General features: G+C 44.3%; 1 protein-coding gene across 1 annotated transcript; it reads left to right on the top strand.

The window, feature by feature from the left end:
* Positions 1–237: 237 nt before the first annotated feature.
* Positions 238–14,148, top strand: SIN3B (SIN3 transcription regulator family member B). Its single transcript, XM_019473335.1, has 18 exons — positions 238–389; positions 991–1,144; positions 2,158–2,421; positions 2,824–2,967; positions 3,223–3,345; positions 3,846–3,935; positions 4,375–4,493; positions 5,233–5,440; positions 6,168–6,284; positions 6,661–6,899; positions 7,161–7,344; positions 7,570–8,164; positions 8,675–8,844; positions 9,402–9,575; positions 9,857–9,949; positions 10,267–10,361; positions 10,811–11,015; positions 11,409–14,148. The coding sequence occupies exons 1-18, from the start codon at positions 367–369 to the stop codon at positions 11,637–11,639; spliced, it is 3,228 nt and encodes a 1,075-aa protein (XP_019328880.1). The 5' UTR covers positions 238–366; the 3' UTR covers positions 11,640–14,148.
* The last annotated feature ends 4,082 nt before the right edge of the window (positions 14,149–18,230 follow it).

The following is an 18,230-nucleotide window of genomic DNA, read 5'->3' as shown; positions in this document are numbered from 1 at the left end:
GCCGTCCTCCCTGCCCTGCCCTCCTCCTCCAGCACCGTGAGGCCCACCTTCCCCGGTACGGTGGTGCCCCACCGGGACCTGTCATCCTCAGGGCCTCTTCATTTGGTACCGTGTGCCCCTCCCCAGGCTGCTCCCCCTTCCCCGGTGCTGTGGGGCTCCCCCCCGGGGCCTGTTCCCACCTCCCTCAGTGCCGTGGGGTGCCCCTGCCCCCATTCTGGGACCGTGGGGTGCCCCGGGGCCTGTTCCCCCTTTCTGTGCCTCACCCGCGTTCTCACCCTGCAGGTGGAGGATGCGCTTTCCTACCTGGACCAGGTGAAGATCCGCTTTGGCAGCGACCCTGCCACCTACAACGGCTTCCTGGAGATCATGAAAGAGTTCAAGAGCCAGAGGTAAGGCCCAGGCCCTGCGGCCCAGGGCTGCTCCGGGGAGCTCCTCAGCCTTTGCGGGGGTCTCTCTGCCTTTGCAGGGGCCTTTCTGCCTTTGCAGGGTCCCCCCGCCTTCACATCATCTTTCCACCTCCACAGACACACAGGCCGCCCTGCTGGCCTGTCCCCCAGTAGTGTAGTCACTAAACATTGGAGGTGGAGGGTCTCTGTTCATCCCGTCATTTTCCAGAGATGAAATCCACAGGAAAGGGCAAATCTATATTTACTTCCCACTCTGAAATGCAGATCTAGAAAATAAGTGAAGAAGCTTGAGTGCAGAGCCTCTCTGTGACCTGTCAGCCCTAGAGGTGATGGCTGTCTTGCCCGTTTTGGGTAACGTGCCCACTCATATCTCTGCTCTGTGGATAACACTCCCAGTATGAGGCTGCAGTGGGTGGTGGTCATTCCCTCTGCTTGGGCTAATTTCTAGGTCTGAGGTTCCCAAACCTTCTTGTTAAAAAATTGCATTTCTTAGAAGCCAGATGCTTCACATACCTCTGTAATTTGCCAGGCTTAACTTGTATTTCTGATTCGGACACAAGTAACAAACTCTTCTCAATTTTAGCATTGACACACCTGGAGTAATCCGACGTGTTTCGCAGCTTTTCCATGAGCATCCCGACCTCATTGTAGGATTCAATGCTTTCCTCCCTCTGGGCTATAGGATAGAAATTCCAAAGAATGGGAAGTTAAGTATACAGTCACCTTTGAATAGTCAGGTAGGTTATAGAACTTATATTCTCTAAATAATTCTGTTACATGTGTCGCTATACACATCTCTTGCACAGTTTAGGCTATGTAGATTTAGTGTATTGCATGTTGCTGAAGTTTTTATGTGGTTTTGAAAGTCTATGATACTGGGTATAATATAAATTTAAACATTTATTTTCAAACCAGTTGTTAGTTTAGCTTACACAAGAATGATATTCCTGCACGAAGTGCCATTTCAACTCCAAATACTTCGGTCAGATTTGGAAACTGAAATTGTAATTGGCTTGACATATTTATACAGATCCTCAATACGTGGTGTGTGTAGTGACAAATTTCAAAAAGAGATCCTGGAAGAATCGCATTTCCAGTCTTCTGCTGAGAAACTGGGAAACGTGATTAGGCAATAGGCAGAAAATACATGTCAGGTATTGCCATGCAATTGCTGACATCCTGCAATAAAGGACATCTGCTGTAATACGGATGGATACGTATTGGCCTCTGCTTCTTTGTTGTTGTGTTGTTGTGGAGGCTGAAACAGAGCTATTACCTGAAGGCTACTGAGAAACTTATGGTTTAACCCTAATTAGTAGCAGTAAATATCTTTTAGACCTCAGTTCCCTTAGATCTCTCTGTTGCTTGGAAATTTAGCATCTTTAAGAGCCTTACATTTTAATATGTTTCTTAAAACTGGCAGTTCCTCTGAAGTAAAACCGTGGTAACAGAAACTGTGGTGCGTGTTGTCTGGTACACCCTCTCAAGTGTAGCAGACAATACAGTGGCAGTCAAAAGCGGTAATGAGTCAGGTGGTTCCTAAGCCAGATATGACTTACGTGGTTTTTTTAACTGATGGTGTTAATAAACGAGGTAGGGAAATTTATTGACTAATTAAATCTTTTTTCTTTCTTCTTCACGTGGTAATCTTTTTTAGCTAAACAGCTTGAAAATCCTGATGCTAGATTGTGGTTGAACTTGCACCTGTGTTTCTGTACAAGTCACTGTCTTCTGTGTCTTATGCCACTAGGTGCCCTCAGAGCCTGTTCCCAGCGCTCTCCCTGGCAGCGGGCTGTTGTTGCATTACTCCCAGGAGAATTCACACAATCACAGTGACTGCTCTGAGGAGTTTAGGCAACAGCTTCCATACAAAGAAGATAAATCCCAAATTCCTTTGGAGTCTGATTCTGTAGAGTTCAATAACGCTATCAGTTACGTGAATAAGATCAAAACACGTTTTCTTGACCATCCAGAAATTTACAGATCGTTTTTAGAAATTCTTCATACTTACCAGGTAAAAAGTCTTCCATATAAGAGATTGTGGGTTTGCACTGTAGCTGTTTGAGTAGTTGTTGTCAGATGAAATGTCTGCCTATTGAACAGGCTTATACAGTTCCCGAGCATTAGCCTTTGTCCAGCAGTTGCCTCATAGGTATTCACATGAAATGACAAAAGTGTGAAAATTGTAGAACTTCCCAGGCTCTGAGGTGTAAAGGGGTTGTACCTAGAGCTGTCTTTACTAACCTTCAGTTGATTTAGTGATACTCTCTGTGAAAGGATGCACTGTAAGAACCTTGGGCTATCTGATAGTTATTTCAAGTTTGTGTAGCATAAGGTTTTTGGCTGAGTTGATGAGTTTTCTTGCATAGTGAGGTATGTTTCTGACTCTATTTAACATCTGTGCATATCTTTTCAGAAAGAACAGCTGAACACTAAAGGCCGACCCTTTCGAGGCATGTCAGAGGAAGAAGTGTTTACCGAAGTAGCAAATCTGTTCAGGGGACAGGAGGATCTGCTTTCTGAGTTTGGACAGTTCCTCCCAGAGGCTAAAAGGTCTTTGGTATGTGTAGGCTTAGAACAAGGCAGAATATTGAATACTCTCTGTTCGTATGTAGAATACATAAAGAAGCTTTAGGAACGCAAAACATTATGGGAAAACATACAGCCAGTAGATGGACTTTGCTCCTCTTCATTGTTGGGAATTTCGCAGAACAGATGACTTAACTACATGTTCTCTGTTCTGTTCAGATTTATAGGGTTCTTTATTTGCGCCGACCGAGAAGAGAACGTTGAAATCATTATTTATTTACTTCAGTTCACAGGAAATGGACCATGTGAAGTGAACAGTGTCCAAAAAACCGAGCATGAGAAGAATCTGGAACACAGCAAAAAGCGATCCAGACCACTGCTGTTGCGTCCTGTTTCTGGGCCAGCAAAGGTATCTTTTAGCAAGTAGAAACTTAGAATAACCTGATATTATTCGTTGTATTTAGATAATTGCTTAGATGAAGCTGTAATGAGTAGCGTCTTCGAGGTATGTAGGTGTTAGGTACGAGAAACAAAATTTCAAAGTTATTTTTAAAATGATTACTGTCGAAAAAGGGATTTTTTAAAGTATGCTTAAATGTGTGTGGTAACGTGTTGAATACTAAATATCAAGATCTTCTGTACTAAGTATTGGCCCTGGAAAGGGACAATTTATTGCTTCTACAAAGAAATGGTTCTTTGGAATTCTTTCTCAAGTGATCCTTTTTTGTTGTTGTTTCTTCTTCTTAGCTGGGAGTCATTTGATAGAGATTGCTGTGGAGGACTTGACACAGCAGTGCTAGATCACTATTTGGGAAATCCTGAGTTTCAGACTTTGCAGAGAGCTGTTAGATGTCAGCGAAGAGGGATTCAGTAGCATTTGAGTCGGGTAACTGTTTGTTCTTTTAACAGAAGAAAATGAAACTGCGAGGTACCAAAGATCTGTCAGTAGCGACAGTGGGAAAATATGGAACGCTGCAAGAGTTTTCCTTCTTTGACAAGGTCAGTATTTGGCCTGTTCTCACATTCTGTGGACTTATTTCCAACCATTTATGAGGCTATTAATTGGTTGGTTTTCTATACGATCTGTGTCTCAGCACTTAGCAATTGCTGACTTGTCAAGTGGTAGAGAAAGACAGACCAAGAAAAGAGAAAATAGGTGGGTTTGGGAGACGAAGAGAAACGGATAATTAACCTTTTCCTGAATGCTTGTCTCTTACAGACATGTTTTTCTCTATTTTTCAGTGATGTTTCCTCATGGTACCGTCTGTCGTTACTAGATTATTGTTTGAAACTGGGCATTTTTGTGCATATTCTCTTCTTATGTTGCAGTCTAGACAGAGGTTTGTCACTGTACCCATGGTTCAGACTACTTAGAATATGAACTAAATAAAAGTAGTGTTCAAGCGATCTGATCGTTTCTCTCCAAACCGTGCTTTAGGTGCGTAGGGTGCTAAAGAGTCAGGAAGTCTACGAAAATTTTCTCCGTTGCATTGCTCTCTTCAACCAGGAGTTGGTCTCTGGCTCTGAGTTGCTCCAGCTAGTTACACCGTTTTTAGGGTAAGTTACTGACTACCTTCTCTGCTGTGTCATAGTTTTTAGGTCTTACTCTGTTACTTTTTGGTAGACATTGTGAAATTTGTTACTGAAGTTTTGGATTTAACTTCAGAAATATCTCCTAGGTAGCATGCAAGAAATTGAAGGCTAATCCAAAAAGAGGAGTAATAAAATCGGAATCTTTTAACATATCTACACAGCTCTTAAAGAGCATTTTGGGGAGGATATTTCCCTCTGTCTGTGCATCCAGTTGAAAGCCTCACAAGCAGCAGACTAGCTGATGTTACACCAAATCATCAGGGGGCAGAGAATCTCATTAATTCTGGAGGGTGGTCTCTGTTCACACTCCCTGTTCTAATCTCTCAAAATTTAATACAGGTATAAACATGAAATCTCAGAACAGAGCTGTGAAAAGGATAAATAGTGCTAGCTCTGATGTGAGCCTCTCGTGCTGTTTGGCTTCCAACACAAGAGGGGGAGTCAGATGGCAAGGATCAGTGACTCCTCAATCAGTTAAGGGGAGCATTCGTGAAGTTGTGAAGGGAAATTCTTTTCCTGCCTTAAGTAATAAAAAACCCTAAAGTAATTCAGAGAGAATGATAACAGAGGTAAAACGTTGGTGAAAGATTTCTCACTGCAATGCTGTTCGTTTAGATTTTCTCCCTCGCTTTTATAACACGCATTAGCCACCCTAAAACTGTTAGAGTGAAATAACAAAATATGCTTACTTGTGTTTTTGAAGGAAATTCCCAGAACTGTTTGCACAGTTCAAGTCCTTTCTTGGTGTGAAAGAGCTTTCATTTGCTTCTCCTCTGAGCGACCGATCTGGAGATGGAATGAGTCGGGAAATTGATTATGCTTCCTGCAAACGCATAGGATCAAGTTACCGGGCTCTCCCAAAAACCTATCAGCAGCCAAAGTGCAGTGGAAGAACAGCCATTTGCAAGGAGGTACTTTGGGATCAACCTGTTCAATCCCTGAACACACATTGCACTTACATACCTTGAAGTGGGGTAGTTAGTGCTACAGCTTCTGCATGTGGATTCCCCTCTTTAATGCTGATTAGCCAGCTTTAATCTCACAGCAGTTACTCATCCAATTTATTGAAATAAGAGTATCCACATGCATTTTACTAATTTTATCTAAACCCATCTCAAATCACGTCTTTCACTTTAATGTCTTTTGAGTCTGTGTGCATACACAAATTTATTCCTATAGACAGAAAAGTATATTAAATAGCCTGAAATTAATTTTCTAGCAGTGGACCAATATGGCCTTTAGAAACAGTTTCTCTCCTGAAAGAGCACTGTGAGCCAGTGTCTTAGGCACTGTTCTCACTGAGAACAGACATCTGCAGCATAGGTGCTCCCACCTCTCACTGTCGTTGGCAACTCTGTCTCCTTTACTTACAGTTGCTGATTACTGCAGAGTGATCTCTCTGGTTTGTGAGATGATAGTGAAGGTGCTTTTGAGCTTTCTGAGCAGGGCCCTGGCACAGTTCCACACAGACCTCTGATCTTCTGAGTCATGACAGTGACTTGTGAACTAGGTCTGAAACTTCCAATAGAAACTCAGGGAAGAACTGTGCAAAAATAAAACAGAGAAGTATCAGACCCCATGAGAACAGCTCTGGGCTCATAAGGCTCTGTTCAATGTCATGTCTTTGCACTGTTGCAGGTGTTAAATGATACCTGGGTTTCATTTCCATCCTGGTCTGAAGACTCCACTTTTGTCAGCTCCAAGAAGACCCCTTATGAGGAGCAGTTGCACCGCTGTGAAGATGAGCGGTTTGAGGTACCTTTGCTACTGAGCTTCCTTTCTGCCTGTCTGCCTCCTCAGAAAGCAAAACTTGTAGCTATGAGGAGTTTGACTGAATTAATTGGGGACCAGTTACTGAAAAGTTCTGTTAGTGTTCGTTGGTTTCAGCTAGAGTTTGGTGTTTTCCACTTCCTTGGAGTCTAATAGTTCTTTCTAGGCATGAGTCCAGTTCTAAAAAGCACGTTACCTTTGGGAGAACTGGTGGAGGTATATTTTCCAATAAGAAACCTTGCTGATGTTTCTTAGCTCCACCCAGTGGGGCTGGAATGCATGCCACAAACCTGGTGCCGCTGGTCTCCATTTTCCTGCTATGCCTGCTCTTACACTGTGTCTTTTGTGAACTCTTTAACAGTTGGATGTTGTCTTGGAGACCAATTTAGCCACAATACGTGTGCTGGAGAGTGTGCAGAAAAAACTGTCACGACTGACTCAAGAGGATCAGGAGAAATTTCGACTGGATGATTGCTTGGGAGGAACATCAGAAGTGATCCAGCGCAGGGCCATCTATCGCATCTATGGTGATAAAGCACCAGAGATCATTGAAAGTCTTAAGAAAAACCCAGTTACTGCAGTTCCTGTTGTTCTTAAGAGGTAATTCCCAGTCTCCTGTGTTCACCCGGGTTCTTTAAGAAACTGATACAGAATTTTTAAAGCATTTTTAAACAACTGTTTTCTGTAGATGTTGTTTCAAAGGATAACTTCTCTTCAGTGGTGGTGCTTTTTTTTAGTTATTTATTGCTTCCAGGTATACTGAAAAGTGTTTGGTGCATCACAGTTGGCTACATTAAAAATGCTTTGTGTGCATTTCTGTGGTTGTCTTTTTGAACTGAAGTAGATCATACATTTACACAGATTGAAAGCAAAAGAGGAGGAATGGCGGGAGGCCCAGCAGGGCTTCAACAAAATTTGGCGGGAGCAGTACGAGAAAGCCTACTTGAAGTCCCTTGACCACCAGGCCGTCAACTTCAAACAAAATGACACCAAAGCTTTGCGCTCCAAGAGCTTGCTGAATGAAATTGAGAGTGTCTACGATGAGGTGCGTATGCTAGTAAATACTCCATCCTGTGTGTCCTTCATTTATAGTATTATCTAGATGTTTACATAGCACCTGGGACCTTGTTGAAGTGGTAGTGCTCTGAAGAGTTCTCAGTCAAAAATGACTGTCCCAAGCATAGCGTTAATACTGGCTTATTTCTTCTGGCAGGAATGGCTCTTGAGCATGGATTGGAAGGATCTTTATCTATTTGTCTCTTGATTACAGCATCAGGAGCAGCATTCAGAAGGGAGAAGTTCGTCCACAAACGAGCCTCATCTTATCTTCATCTATGAAGATAAGCAGATTTTGGAAGATGCAGCGTCTCTTATCAGCTATTATGTAAAAAGGCAGCCTACTATCCAAAAGGAGGACCAAGCAACCATCCGGCAGATAGTGCATCACTTCATACCTGAGCTGTTTTTCTCTCAGCCCCCCGAGCACAGTATTTCTGAAGAATCAACAGATGAAGACAGAGAAAACCATCAGGGGCAGAACCTGGATACTCCTGAGCTACGGAAAAAAAATGTGCCTGGGCCTCCAAGCAGTCCTTTGGAGGCAAAAGCAACCTTCTGTGATGTTACAGCTGCTGAGCCCCACAACACTCTGGATGATGTTTACAGTCTGTTCTTTGTCAATAATAATTGGTATTTCTTCCTCCGCCTTCACCAGACTCTGTGCTCAAGGCTCCTAAAGATTTATCGTCAAGCTCAGAAGCAGCTTCTAGAATATCGGACTGAAAAAGAGAGAGAGAAACTCCTTTGTGAGGGAAGAAAAGAAAAAACCAATGATCCAGCCATGGAACTAAGACTGAAGCAACCAAGTAAGAATAACCCAGGACATAGTCCATTCTTAATGCTCTGGTTGCTAGTGCTCGATTGTGTATATCTGAGTAACTGAGACCTGCAGGCAAGTCTGTAAGGAATGCAGAGGTGCAAACCTCCGCTATATTTGTGATTTGTGGATACAGCTAATTTCAACACAATAGCCAGTTTGCAATTTATCTTCTGAGGGCTCTCATGCGTAGTTCATAGAGACTTCACACAAGCCCCCTGCTGTCAGATGTTCTCAAGCGTCTCATTGTATTAATCTGTCGCTTTGATTTAAAATGTAAATGGCTCCACAACGAAATAGTTAACTACACAAGGCAGTCATGGAAGTGCACGAGATAAAACTGTTACAGTCTGTCAGCACTCCTTACGGAGAACTGTCTGCCTGTAAGCATATTCTCGATACTGAATGTCATGGTTCTTGAGCAGTGCTGTCCCTTGTATCTCTTGACTTCACTCTGCCTCTTACATGCATTAAGCGACTGCACTTCTCCCCTACCCAGGTGAAGTGGAGCTGGAGGAGTACTACCCCGCGTTCCTGGATATGGTGAGGAGTCTGCTGGATGGGAATATTGACCCAACGCAGTACGAGGACACTCTGAGGGAGATGTTCACTATCCATGCCTATATTGGCTTTACTATGGACAAACTGGTGCAGAATATTGTCCGCCAGGTAACTAATTTGATGGCTGTGCTGCGTGTTTGGGGGGCTGCACATCTCCCTTCTATAGAAAGATAGGTTTCTCACAGTAACCTGTAATGCAAGGACTCACTAAACTTAAAGCAAATTCATAGAAAAGTTATATATGTAGGGGAAACACTCTAACAGAAGTTCAGTGAGATTGTTCAGCTTCGGTACAGGGACCACCTTAGGGGATTTACTCTTCCTGGCCTTTTCCAACATTTTTTTGAGTTCCAGCCTTTTCAAAATTCTGCCATTCCCAAAATACATCTAGCCAAAAAAAAAAAAAAAGGTCCAGTCCTTTTTACTCAAATCTGTCTTCTAATTGTAGTTTTGTTACAGTTAAGGCACATCAGCCCCCCAGTCTTCTCTGTTCCTTTTATTGCAAAGTAATGAAAAAGAGAGTGAAATGTGTGAAGTCTCTAGAGAGACTTTGCTGTTTCATGTGAGGTATGATGCTGTGCTGAGTTTTGTGCCCCTTTCATAACACGCTAGACTTAACTCTTGGCCCAGACTTGCTGACTGAATTTCCCCTTTTTTAATGGAAGCTTCACCATCTAGTGAGCGATGACATCTGCTTGAAGGTTGTTGAGCTCTACTTGAACGAAAGGAAGCGAGGTGCTGCTGGAGGTAACTTATCCTCTAGGTGTGTCCGGGCAGCAAAGGAGACCAGCTATCAGTGGAAGGCTGAACGTTGCATGGCGGATGAGAACTGTTTCAAGGTAAGAACTTGCTGCCAGGGAACTTCATAAAGTGACTGTGGCACTTTACCTGGGAGAAGTGGGTTTGGAAGCTCCAAGGCCACAATGGTGAGAGAGAGCAATGTGAAGAGAAGGTACCAAAACCAGAGCATAGACAGTGAAGTGGCATCCTGGCTCACTGAAAAGCCCTGCTGCTTACTTCTCTCCTAGCTCATATTTGTTGTCCAAGTGACTTGTTGTGAATATACAGCATTTTATTGTGAACCCATGTGGCCAATATCTTGTGCCTGTAACTTTTACAGGTAATGTTTCTTCAGCGGAAAGGACAGGTGATCATGACCATTGAGCTTCTGGATACGGAAGAAACCCAGACAGAAGATCCTGTGGAGGTCCAGGTATTATCACAGTGACCATGGAGTCTGCTGTACCAAGACAAAGCAGATGTCTTAAGAATGCTTTTCCGCTTTCTTGTTCCAAACTGTGAGACTTTGCCAGGAGAAGTTTACCTGGGAAGTGGGAAGATTACATGTGGGGCTGTGGTCATTGACAGAAATGGGTATGTTAGCGAAAGAGTTGCAACGTAAATCAGCTTGGGGTTGAGTGAGATACCAGCAGCTTCATAAAAAGCAGCTTGGAAATAAACTAGTTCTTTGCAGTGGTGTTTGTCTTGATGAGAGCAAAGTCTGACTTGAAAATGGTCTCTCTTGTGTAGCACCTGGCTAACTACATGGAGCAGTACGTTGGGGTAGAAGGAGCTCCAAACAACCAGAATGATGGCTTCTTATTGAAACCGGTCTTTCTGCAAAGGTGAGCGCGCTCCCTCTCCTGAGTCACACCTGCAGCAGCTGGTACTGCTTCCTCTCTCCATATGTGGCAGCCATTTTAGGTGATGTGCCATACAAGCAACTCCAGGGCAACGCACTCATCTTTGAGGTCCAAAGGGGCTGCTGTAGTCCAGTGCACTGCATAAGAATGCTGAAGAAAAAATTTATGACCACGGCATTGAGGTTTTTTCATGAAACTGTGTTTAGAAAGGAGTGGGACTGTCTAAGCAGTCCCTTCTGGGAGGGATTTGAGGTCTAATTTGTTCCCATTTCACTAAATATTTGTCAAGAGTGTATGGAGGAAGATCCTGGAGAAAGTCTGAAAACGAAATGTGGGAATACAAATTTCATACTTACACTGTCAGCTCTGCTAGCTTAAGAGAATGGATAACCGAGTGTGACACATGCTTCGTAATCCTTGTTTTGTTCTAGAAACCTAAAAAAGTTTCGCAAGTGGCAATGTAAGCAAGTGAGAGCTCTGCGTAGCGAAGTGAAGAGCTCCTGGAAGAGGCTGATTGGGGTGGAAAGTGCCTGCAACGTGGACTGCCGGTTCAAGCTCAACACCCACAAAATGATGTTCATCATGAACTCGGAGGATTACATGTACAGGCGGGGAGCGCTCTGCCGAGCCAAGCAGGTGCATCTCCTATTACTCTCTCTGCAGCTCGGGCAGTAGCAGAGGTTGAGGATGTGAGCCAAAAGACAGGTACCGATAAGAAGTCTTGTGGCTGAATCCCTGCAAACTACACCCAGAAGTTACTACTCTGTGTTGGATGAAACATGGAGGAGAGCTGGTAAATGCTCTGTACTTTAGTTTAGTTTAGCAGCCTTTACTTTACCATGCAAATTTTAAGGGGGAGTGGCAAACATTAAGAAATAGAGATCTTTAAATGCAGGTATGCAGTTTCCTGTTTTACTGTTTGTGTTGTGTTGTGTTGTAAAGCATGCACATCTCAGACACACAAAGAGGCGAAGGTTTTGGCTTCTCCCCCAGAAACCTCTCAGTGATCTTTACTTGTCTTGCTTTCAGGTACAGCCAATGGTGCTGCTAAAGCATCACCAGCAGTTTGAAGAGTGGCACAATAGGTGGCTAGAAGAGAACGTGACCATGGAGGCAGTTGATGTAGTTCAAGACTGGCTGATGGGAGACGAAGATGAGGAGATGGTGCCCTGTAAAACAACTTGTGAGACGGTGAATGTCCATGGGGTCCCAGTGAACAGATACAGAGTTCAGTACAGTCGCCGTCCAGCTTCACCGTGAGCAGAGACTTGTTCCTGGGACCAAGACAAGTAGGAGCGTTGCTGGTGAAATACATTTACTCTGAGAATAGTGGTGGGAATGCAATGTATGTATTAATGATATTTATCCAAACAGCATTTTACTTTGGATTATGATGTATTTTCCATATGGCATAGACTTGTCTCCTTGCAGTGTAATCCTCCAGCCATCATGAAGAGACTTTTAAAAGCTTTATGGGAAGAGGGCTCTTGGCATTGCCACACACTTTTTAGTAGTTTCCTAGCCTTAGGCCACTGCTGACCAGCCAATACTGGAAGGCTGAGTGAGGGGGTCAGGCTCTGGGCGAACTACCACTAGTGGCTTTGCTGGAGAGATGGAGCTGGGCTGGTGTTCGAGCAGATGCTGGCAGCTGCTTCCACTTTGAAAGGTTTAATGTTCCCTATCTTCCTGAATTTATGCCGTCTTGGAGCCTGCAGAACTCTTCAATGTAACCTCCGAGTGCCAGCGGGGCTGAGAGCACCTGGCACAGATTGCTAGCCCCACTATGGGCTGCTTCATTATCTATGTGTACTAATAAGGCAATGAATGCAGTATTTGTTACTGGTGCTCTGGTGAGAAAAATGCCAAAACTGAGAGAAGGGTGAATGGCGTACTAAACGCTCTAACTCTCACTCATCAACTAAGTATTTTGGAGCGTGAACTAAGGGGAAGAAACTCTCTGAGCTGCAGTGCTAGGCAAGAGAGCATTTTGCGGCGCAAGACAGCCTAGGCCCGTCAGCTACCCCTCTGCAGATGTGCACCGGATCCCATGTTGTTGCTTTGTGAACTTACGACCTGCTGCAGACTCTGCCTTCTCAGATCTGGAGCTGCTTAGAGCGTGTGCCTGAGGAGGAATATCCATTGCGAGGTCTGGCCTATTTTTTTTTTTCTTTTTTTTTTTTTGTATTTTGCATGTCGATTGGCAGCCTCTGGAGACTGCGTTCTCGGGCGCTTCGCTTTCCTTGTGCATGTCCGGACTCCTTGGTTCTGCTGGGTTGTACCACTTCAGTAACATCAGTAGATGGAGCTCTTGCGGCACAGTGTTTGCACTGGATCTGAGGTTTGTCCCAGATACTTTGCTGTTTCTGCTGGGTCAGCACAGATGCTGTGTTTGCAGTGACACATGGAAATCTGTAATGGGCAGTGTTAGATCCAGCCACAACCATCGTAGACAAGCTTTTCCACTGAACCATCTGTACTTCTATCTAAGCTTTCTTGCAATGAAACCTAACAAAAAACCTACCCCAAACCATGCAGAACACTACGTCAATTGTCTGACTTAATCTATTGAAAAATCAAGAAAATTTAGCTGTGTCCGTCCTGCAGCCCCACTGTGACTTCGCTCTTGTTTTTCAGGGGCCAAGGGCAAGCACACTGTCCATGGAGTGTATTACAAACATAATGTCTTGAGGCAGGTCCAAGCCTCCTTTCAGCTCTGCTTCCAACGTTTTTTCTGGCTTTTGGGGGAATAACCCCCTCACCCCGATATTTTTTGTGGCTTTGATTTTTAGGTTATAATTTCTGCCAGACCTAAGTAGCAGCCTGTAGGATTTGTCCTGGGTTATTTCCACTGTACAACATTTGGTTTTGCAATTGTCTCACTTGACAGTAGAAAAATTGGCCTTTGGGGTACGTTTAATAGAAAACTGTACTGACTCTTTGTCTTTTTTGCAAAATAATCTGTAGGAGGGAAGGAGGGAGGCCAGCCTCTGGCATTCGTGGCCACTTGCACAACCACTGCCAGCAGAGGACTTTTCATCAAGAACTCATGTTCTCGTTGTCTGGGTCTCTTAAATTTTGGTTACTGAAACGATCTGAAGGTTCTTCCCCGCTCTTGTTGCAGTAAGTGATAAAAGACACTGACCACGTAGCTATGTGAGGGCTGGGTGGACAAGCCCACTGCAAAGCACAGTATCCCCCTTTTGCTTCCAGACAGCTCAACAAAATACACCTCAGTCCTGTTCACCTCTCTGCTGTCTTCCAGTGGAGATGACAACTGTGCCAAATTTTATGGTTTTATGATACAGAAAAAATGTTTACTAGAAAATAGGTTGCAACTTGTGGCTTAAAATGCATTTGATTCCAAGTGTACCAGGGTGTAGGAGGGTAACGCACCTGTGCACCGTCCTGTTCCATCTCCCCATTTTTAAGTGTACTTCAGGTATTTTTAAGCATCCTTATTTTGTAAACCTTAATTTATAATCTGAACAGATTAAGTAAGACTTTCGCCCTTTACAGTGCTATTGTCTCAAAAATGATAGTAGCAAATGATGTGAATGGAATAAGCAGGCAGTGCAGGTTTGAGAGTGGCTTGCTAACGTCGACCGCTGTGTATCTGCTAGCACGACCTTAATTCAAGAGTTTGTTCTTCCATTTTTTTGAAGGATCTTTGCTTTTGGGCTTGTAATTGCTTTGCCAGCTCTTTGAATGTAGTTTTTTTTTATATTTATTTGCACATTCAAGTAAAATAAAATATTGATTTTAAAAGTCTGCAGCTCTCACTGTTTTAAATTTGTTTTAAATTAATTGAAACTTTCTGACAATCCCCAGAACTGATTGTCTTGCACCTGAAACTGAATTTTAAATGGTAGAAAAATGCAATTGAAAAGTTGGATGAACTTCCCTTCAAGCAGTTGCAAGACGGGCTGCAGGATGTAATGACTTAGATGTGGGCCAGCAGGCAGCAAATCTTTAACCTTACCCACACCGAGAAGTTAGTGCACAGTAAGCGTATGTAAGCTAGTGCAGTAGCTAACATAAAAGGGAAATAAGTTTCCTGCAAGTAGCGTGCAATAGGAGATCCCATGCAGGAAGATAGTGCCTGTGGCTCTGTACTTCTGTGTGCGCTGCCAAGACCTCTCTTGGAGCAAAGGCCCACGGCGGGACGAGAGCACGGGAGTCCATGGGGTGGCATAGTTGCTCCATGCAGAGATAGGGTTTCAAAAGAAAACATTGTGTGGTGCCAGCAAAGCGTATCTTTTTGCAGATTGGTTTATTTCTAGCAGCACCTTTGCCATGAGAGGTGTGGCGCAAAAATATGGTCCAGACCTGGCCCCCAAGTCCTCGCACGCTAAATACAACAGACATTCAAGAAAAGTGACTGATTCCAGTTCCGAAATCTATAAGCACATCTGCTACAGGTTAAGACAATACAACTGCAACCATGAAAATAACCCTCCACCCGCCTTTCCCTCAACCTCCCCAAATTCCTGGGTAATAACATGTTTAACTGCGTTCCCTGTGAGCTCTGCACAACAAATGAATGTGTAGATTTTGCAAATTAAGCTGTAGTGATGTGACCCAGATCTGATAGGAGTTTCCTTTACATCATTCTCAACACTTCCGTTGCCATAACAAAAGGCAAGTCTGCTTTCTGTGCAGCGTATTACTTGCTCACAGGGAAACAAACTGTTGTTCTCCTAATAACAATCCTCTGATGCATAAATTGCATGGAATAATTTGATTAAAATGATGGTAGTGGCGTCTCAGAGGACACAGTCCACTTTACACAAGGCTTCTCGCAGAGATCTTGGACTTCTCACAAAGAGGACGTTCCCTGTGCTCAAGGGGAGGGACAGCCAGATCTGACATCACCCAAGAGCAGTTGGAGATCTCAGCAAGTGGACAGCTTTGGCAACGACAGCTTAAAAAATCTCTTTCAGGTTTGCAGGATGGAATAAGAATTAATGGTTTTCTAAATTAAGAATTGCTAAAGGGAGTACCTGAATTCAGTATTTAATATTTCAGGACTTTTTTTTTTTTAACATGTTTCCGTATCACAGTGATGCACATAGAGAAAGACGGGGCTGCGGACCAGTGAGAGGTAGTCTAGAAGTATGTGTGTAAACATGAGTTGAGTTTTTCTTCGTGCTTTAGCCATTCCTCTGGATTAGAACTAAGTAACTCAACCTTAATGAAACCAGAGGTACGCTCTACCTTCCACTCATCAGAATTAAAGAGTAAATTAAAGTCTAGCAATTCTAAACCATATCTGTGCTAAAGGATGAATCCAAAAAGAATCATCTGAGACCCAGTGCTGAAAAGGGATGATGTTGTCTCTATGAGGCAAAGTAGCCCCTACCCCAGTGTCACTATCTTGCTGAGAAAGGACCAGAAGAAGCTATTCCAGAACATATAGTGAGTTGTAGTGATGCTAATAAACTCAGATATTCCTGAAAAATGGCTTCACGTGGACTTCCTACACTCTGAAGTGAAAACTGCAAGCAAGAAGAGCAGTTCTGAAAAAAACCTGTCTCCCCAAAAGTATTACACCAGCATAAGGCTTACAAGGGGTGAGGAGAATGCGAGCACAAAAGGTGTGGCATAACCAAGGGAAAAGATTGGATGGGATCCCAGTGGAATATGAGAACTGTGGAACAAGCAGAAGAGAAGAGAGGCAGGGAGATTCCCTGGAGCTGTGGAGAGTCTCAGGGTGATGGTAAGAAAGAGACCTGATGAAGTGAGAGGAAGGGGAGCTGGTGTAATGGCAAAGTCAGGAAGAATGCCCAAGGCATGAAGTCGTCTTGTATGTGCCAGAGCCTGCAAAGACAAATTCGGGGTGGGGGGATCCTGGTTCGAAGGACCATCGTTTCTGTTTCAATAGTCAGTGGAAGTTTTCTGTGCCTTGTGGTTCTGAGAAGGCTCAGATGCTTGCACACCCAGCGGCTGGGAAAGGCAGGGCCAGCATTGCATTCATGGAAAATGTGAGGTTGTGCTGACACTGGTGGAAATGCTTCATGCTGCTGGCGCTAAGGCAGAGCTGCTGCCTCCATGGTCAGCTGCCTCTTGTGTCTGCATTGCAAATGCGACCTCAGCCTGGGGCAGGTATTAGCTCCACTAACATTTCCCTCTTCACACCTGACTCGCAGCTGAAGAACTCTCTAGAGCTGCTGGAACAGAGCAGAAATAGCAAGCCCCATTATTTGCCTACCAAAGTTTGCTCTTCCAAGCCTTAAAGATGTATGGGAGCCAGGTGATGTTTGTTTGTACCCTCCCTCTGAGCTTTAAAATCCCTAGCCTGTTTTCCAGCATTACATCTTTTGGGTTCAGAGCCATGGAATAAAAGAGCGCCTTCTCCCAGGAGACGATCTATTGCACAATGAATTACTTTAAAACCAAATTGTTGCCCCACAGGGCAGGGATCACACGACTTAAAGAGATGTTAACAAGCCATGACAAACCTCTGGCATTAGAATTTTCAAGCAAGCTGTTCTGCATCTAAAGCAGTCACTAAAGATCACACAGCATCTGAAAAATGAAGGACACAGCAATGAGTAACCTCTCTCTGCTCCACTCCAGAGACCTGTCCATAGGAAGCAGGGCTGCGATTTGCACACTATCTGAACCTGATTATGTCTAATTTTTTGCATACAGAGCACGGAAAGGATCCTGGCTGAGGCATGGAAAATATGTGGCCACATGAGTCATTCTGTAATGGTTCATAAATCCTGAGAGAATCACAAAAGCAAAACATCTAACATTGCATCTTCCCTGTCCCTGCCAGTGGAACTCCACCTCTCGACACGCTCGGCACAAGGATGTGGGAATATGGTGAAAGCAAAGGAAATAGGATCATTTTCTCCTTGGAATAGAAGAATCTCATCAAACAGCAGCCAGGCTCAGATGTGCAACCTTCACAGAAGAGGCCATTCATAAGCTGAGGAGAAAGAAATGAACTACTCCTCAGGTTGCCAAACCAAATTTACAGTTCCTACTGCCCGGACTCCAGCTTCTGTCTTTACTCCCTTGCAGAGCCAGGCAGGGGACTGGAGAGCAAAAGCCTAAAAACCAGCAACCTCTGAAGCTATGACCTCCTGCCCCACTGGCCTACCCACTTGATGACCACTGGGAAGTGGTCGTGCTGGGGCTCTTACACAGGTGATGGGAGAGGATTTGGGACTTTCCCAGCAATGCTGTGCAAGACAGAGCATGGAAGGGACTTACGCTCTCAAGGACTTAGAGAAGGGGGGACCAAGCAGCAAAGGATCTTGAAGGTTCAGGTAACATCTGCCAGTCCCTCTTACGTTATGTGGGTCATCTCCATACAACCAGCAGGTATGTGGCAGCAGCATGCCACTGCTCCAAGCTATTAGTTAACACAGAGTGCTCAACCCTCTTGGGAGTTTACTGGGTGGAGACTGCTGGAAAAACACAGCTCTTGGGCAAGAGTGACTAAAATTCACCATTATCTACCCAACAGCAGAGACTTCCTGTGCACCCTTGTCAGGCCCCTTTCCTGCTGGATGGAGCTGCTCTCCCTGTTGCTGGTAGTTTATCAGCGGAAGCACAGTGTCTCCATCAAGCCGTGAGACCTCGCCACTTATCGTTTATATGTTACCGCACTCCAGGCTGGTGCTAGTGCTGATTCTTTCAAGTGCACATAGCTCCGACCCACAGGACTTTTGATCAACCTCTGCAGTGAGATCAAGAAGGAAGGTGCAGGAGCTTTGTCCCCTATTTAGCCAGGGAGCAGGAGCAGAAGTAAAGAAATGAGAGAACTCTGAAAGGCCCAGCCTGATCTGGGGACTGCAAGGCAGACAGTAAAAACCCTTAACTGCCGCAAGACGAGGCTGT

This window comes from Aptenodytes forsteri, unplaced genomic scaffold, assembly GCF_000699145.1.
Source record: "Aptenodytes forsteri isolate BGI_AS27 unplaced genomic scaffold, ASM69914v1 Scaffold471, whole genome shotgun sequence".
Classification (NCBI taxonomy): domain Eukaryota; kingdom Metazoa; phylum Chordata; class Aves; order Sphenisciformes; family Spheniscidae; genus Aptenodytes; species Aptenodytes forsteri.
The sequence above is the reverse complement of the archived record's forward strand: the minus strand, read 5'-3'. Positions and strand labels throughout refer to the sequence as shown.

Coding starts and splice junctions, on each gene's coding strand:
- SIN3B (XM_019473335.1), top strand. CDS start 367: ATGAAAGAGTTCAAGAGCCAGAG. Junction 2,968..3,222: donor CAGAGGCTAAAAGGTCTTTG/GTATGTGTAGGC, acceptor TATTTACTTCAG/TTCACAGGAAATGGACCATG. Junction 8,165..8,674: donor ACTAAGACTGAAGCAACCAA/GTAAGAATAACC, acceptor TCCCCTACCCAG/GTGAAGTGGAGCTGGAGGAG.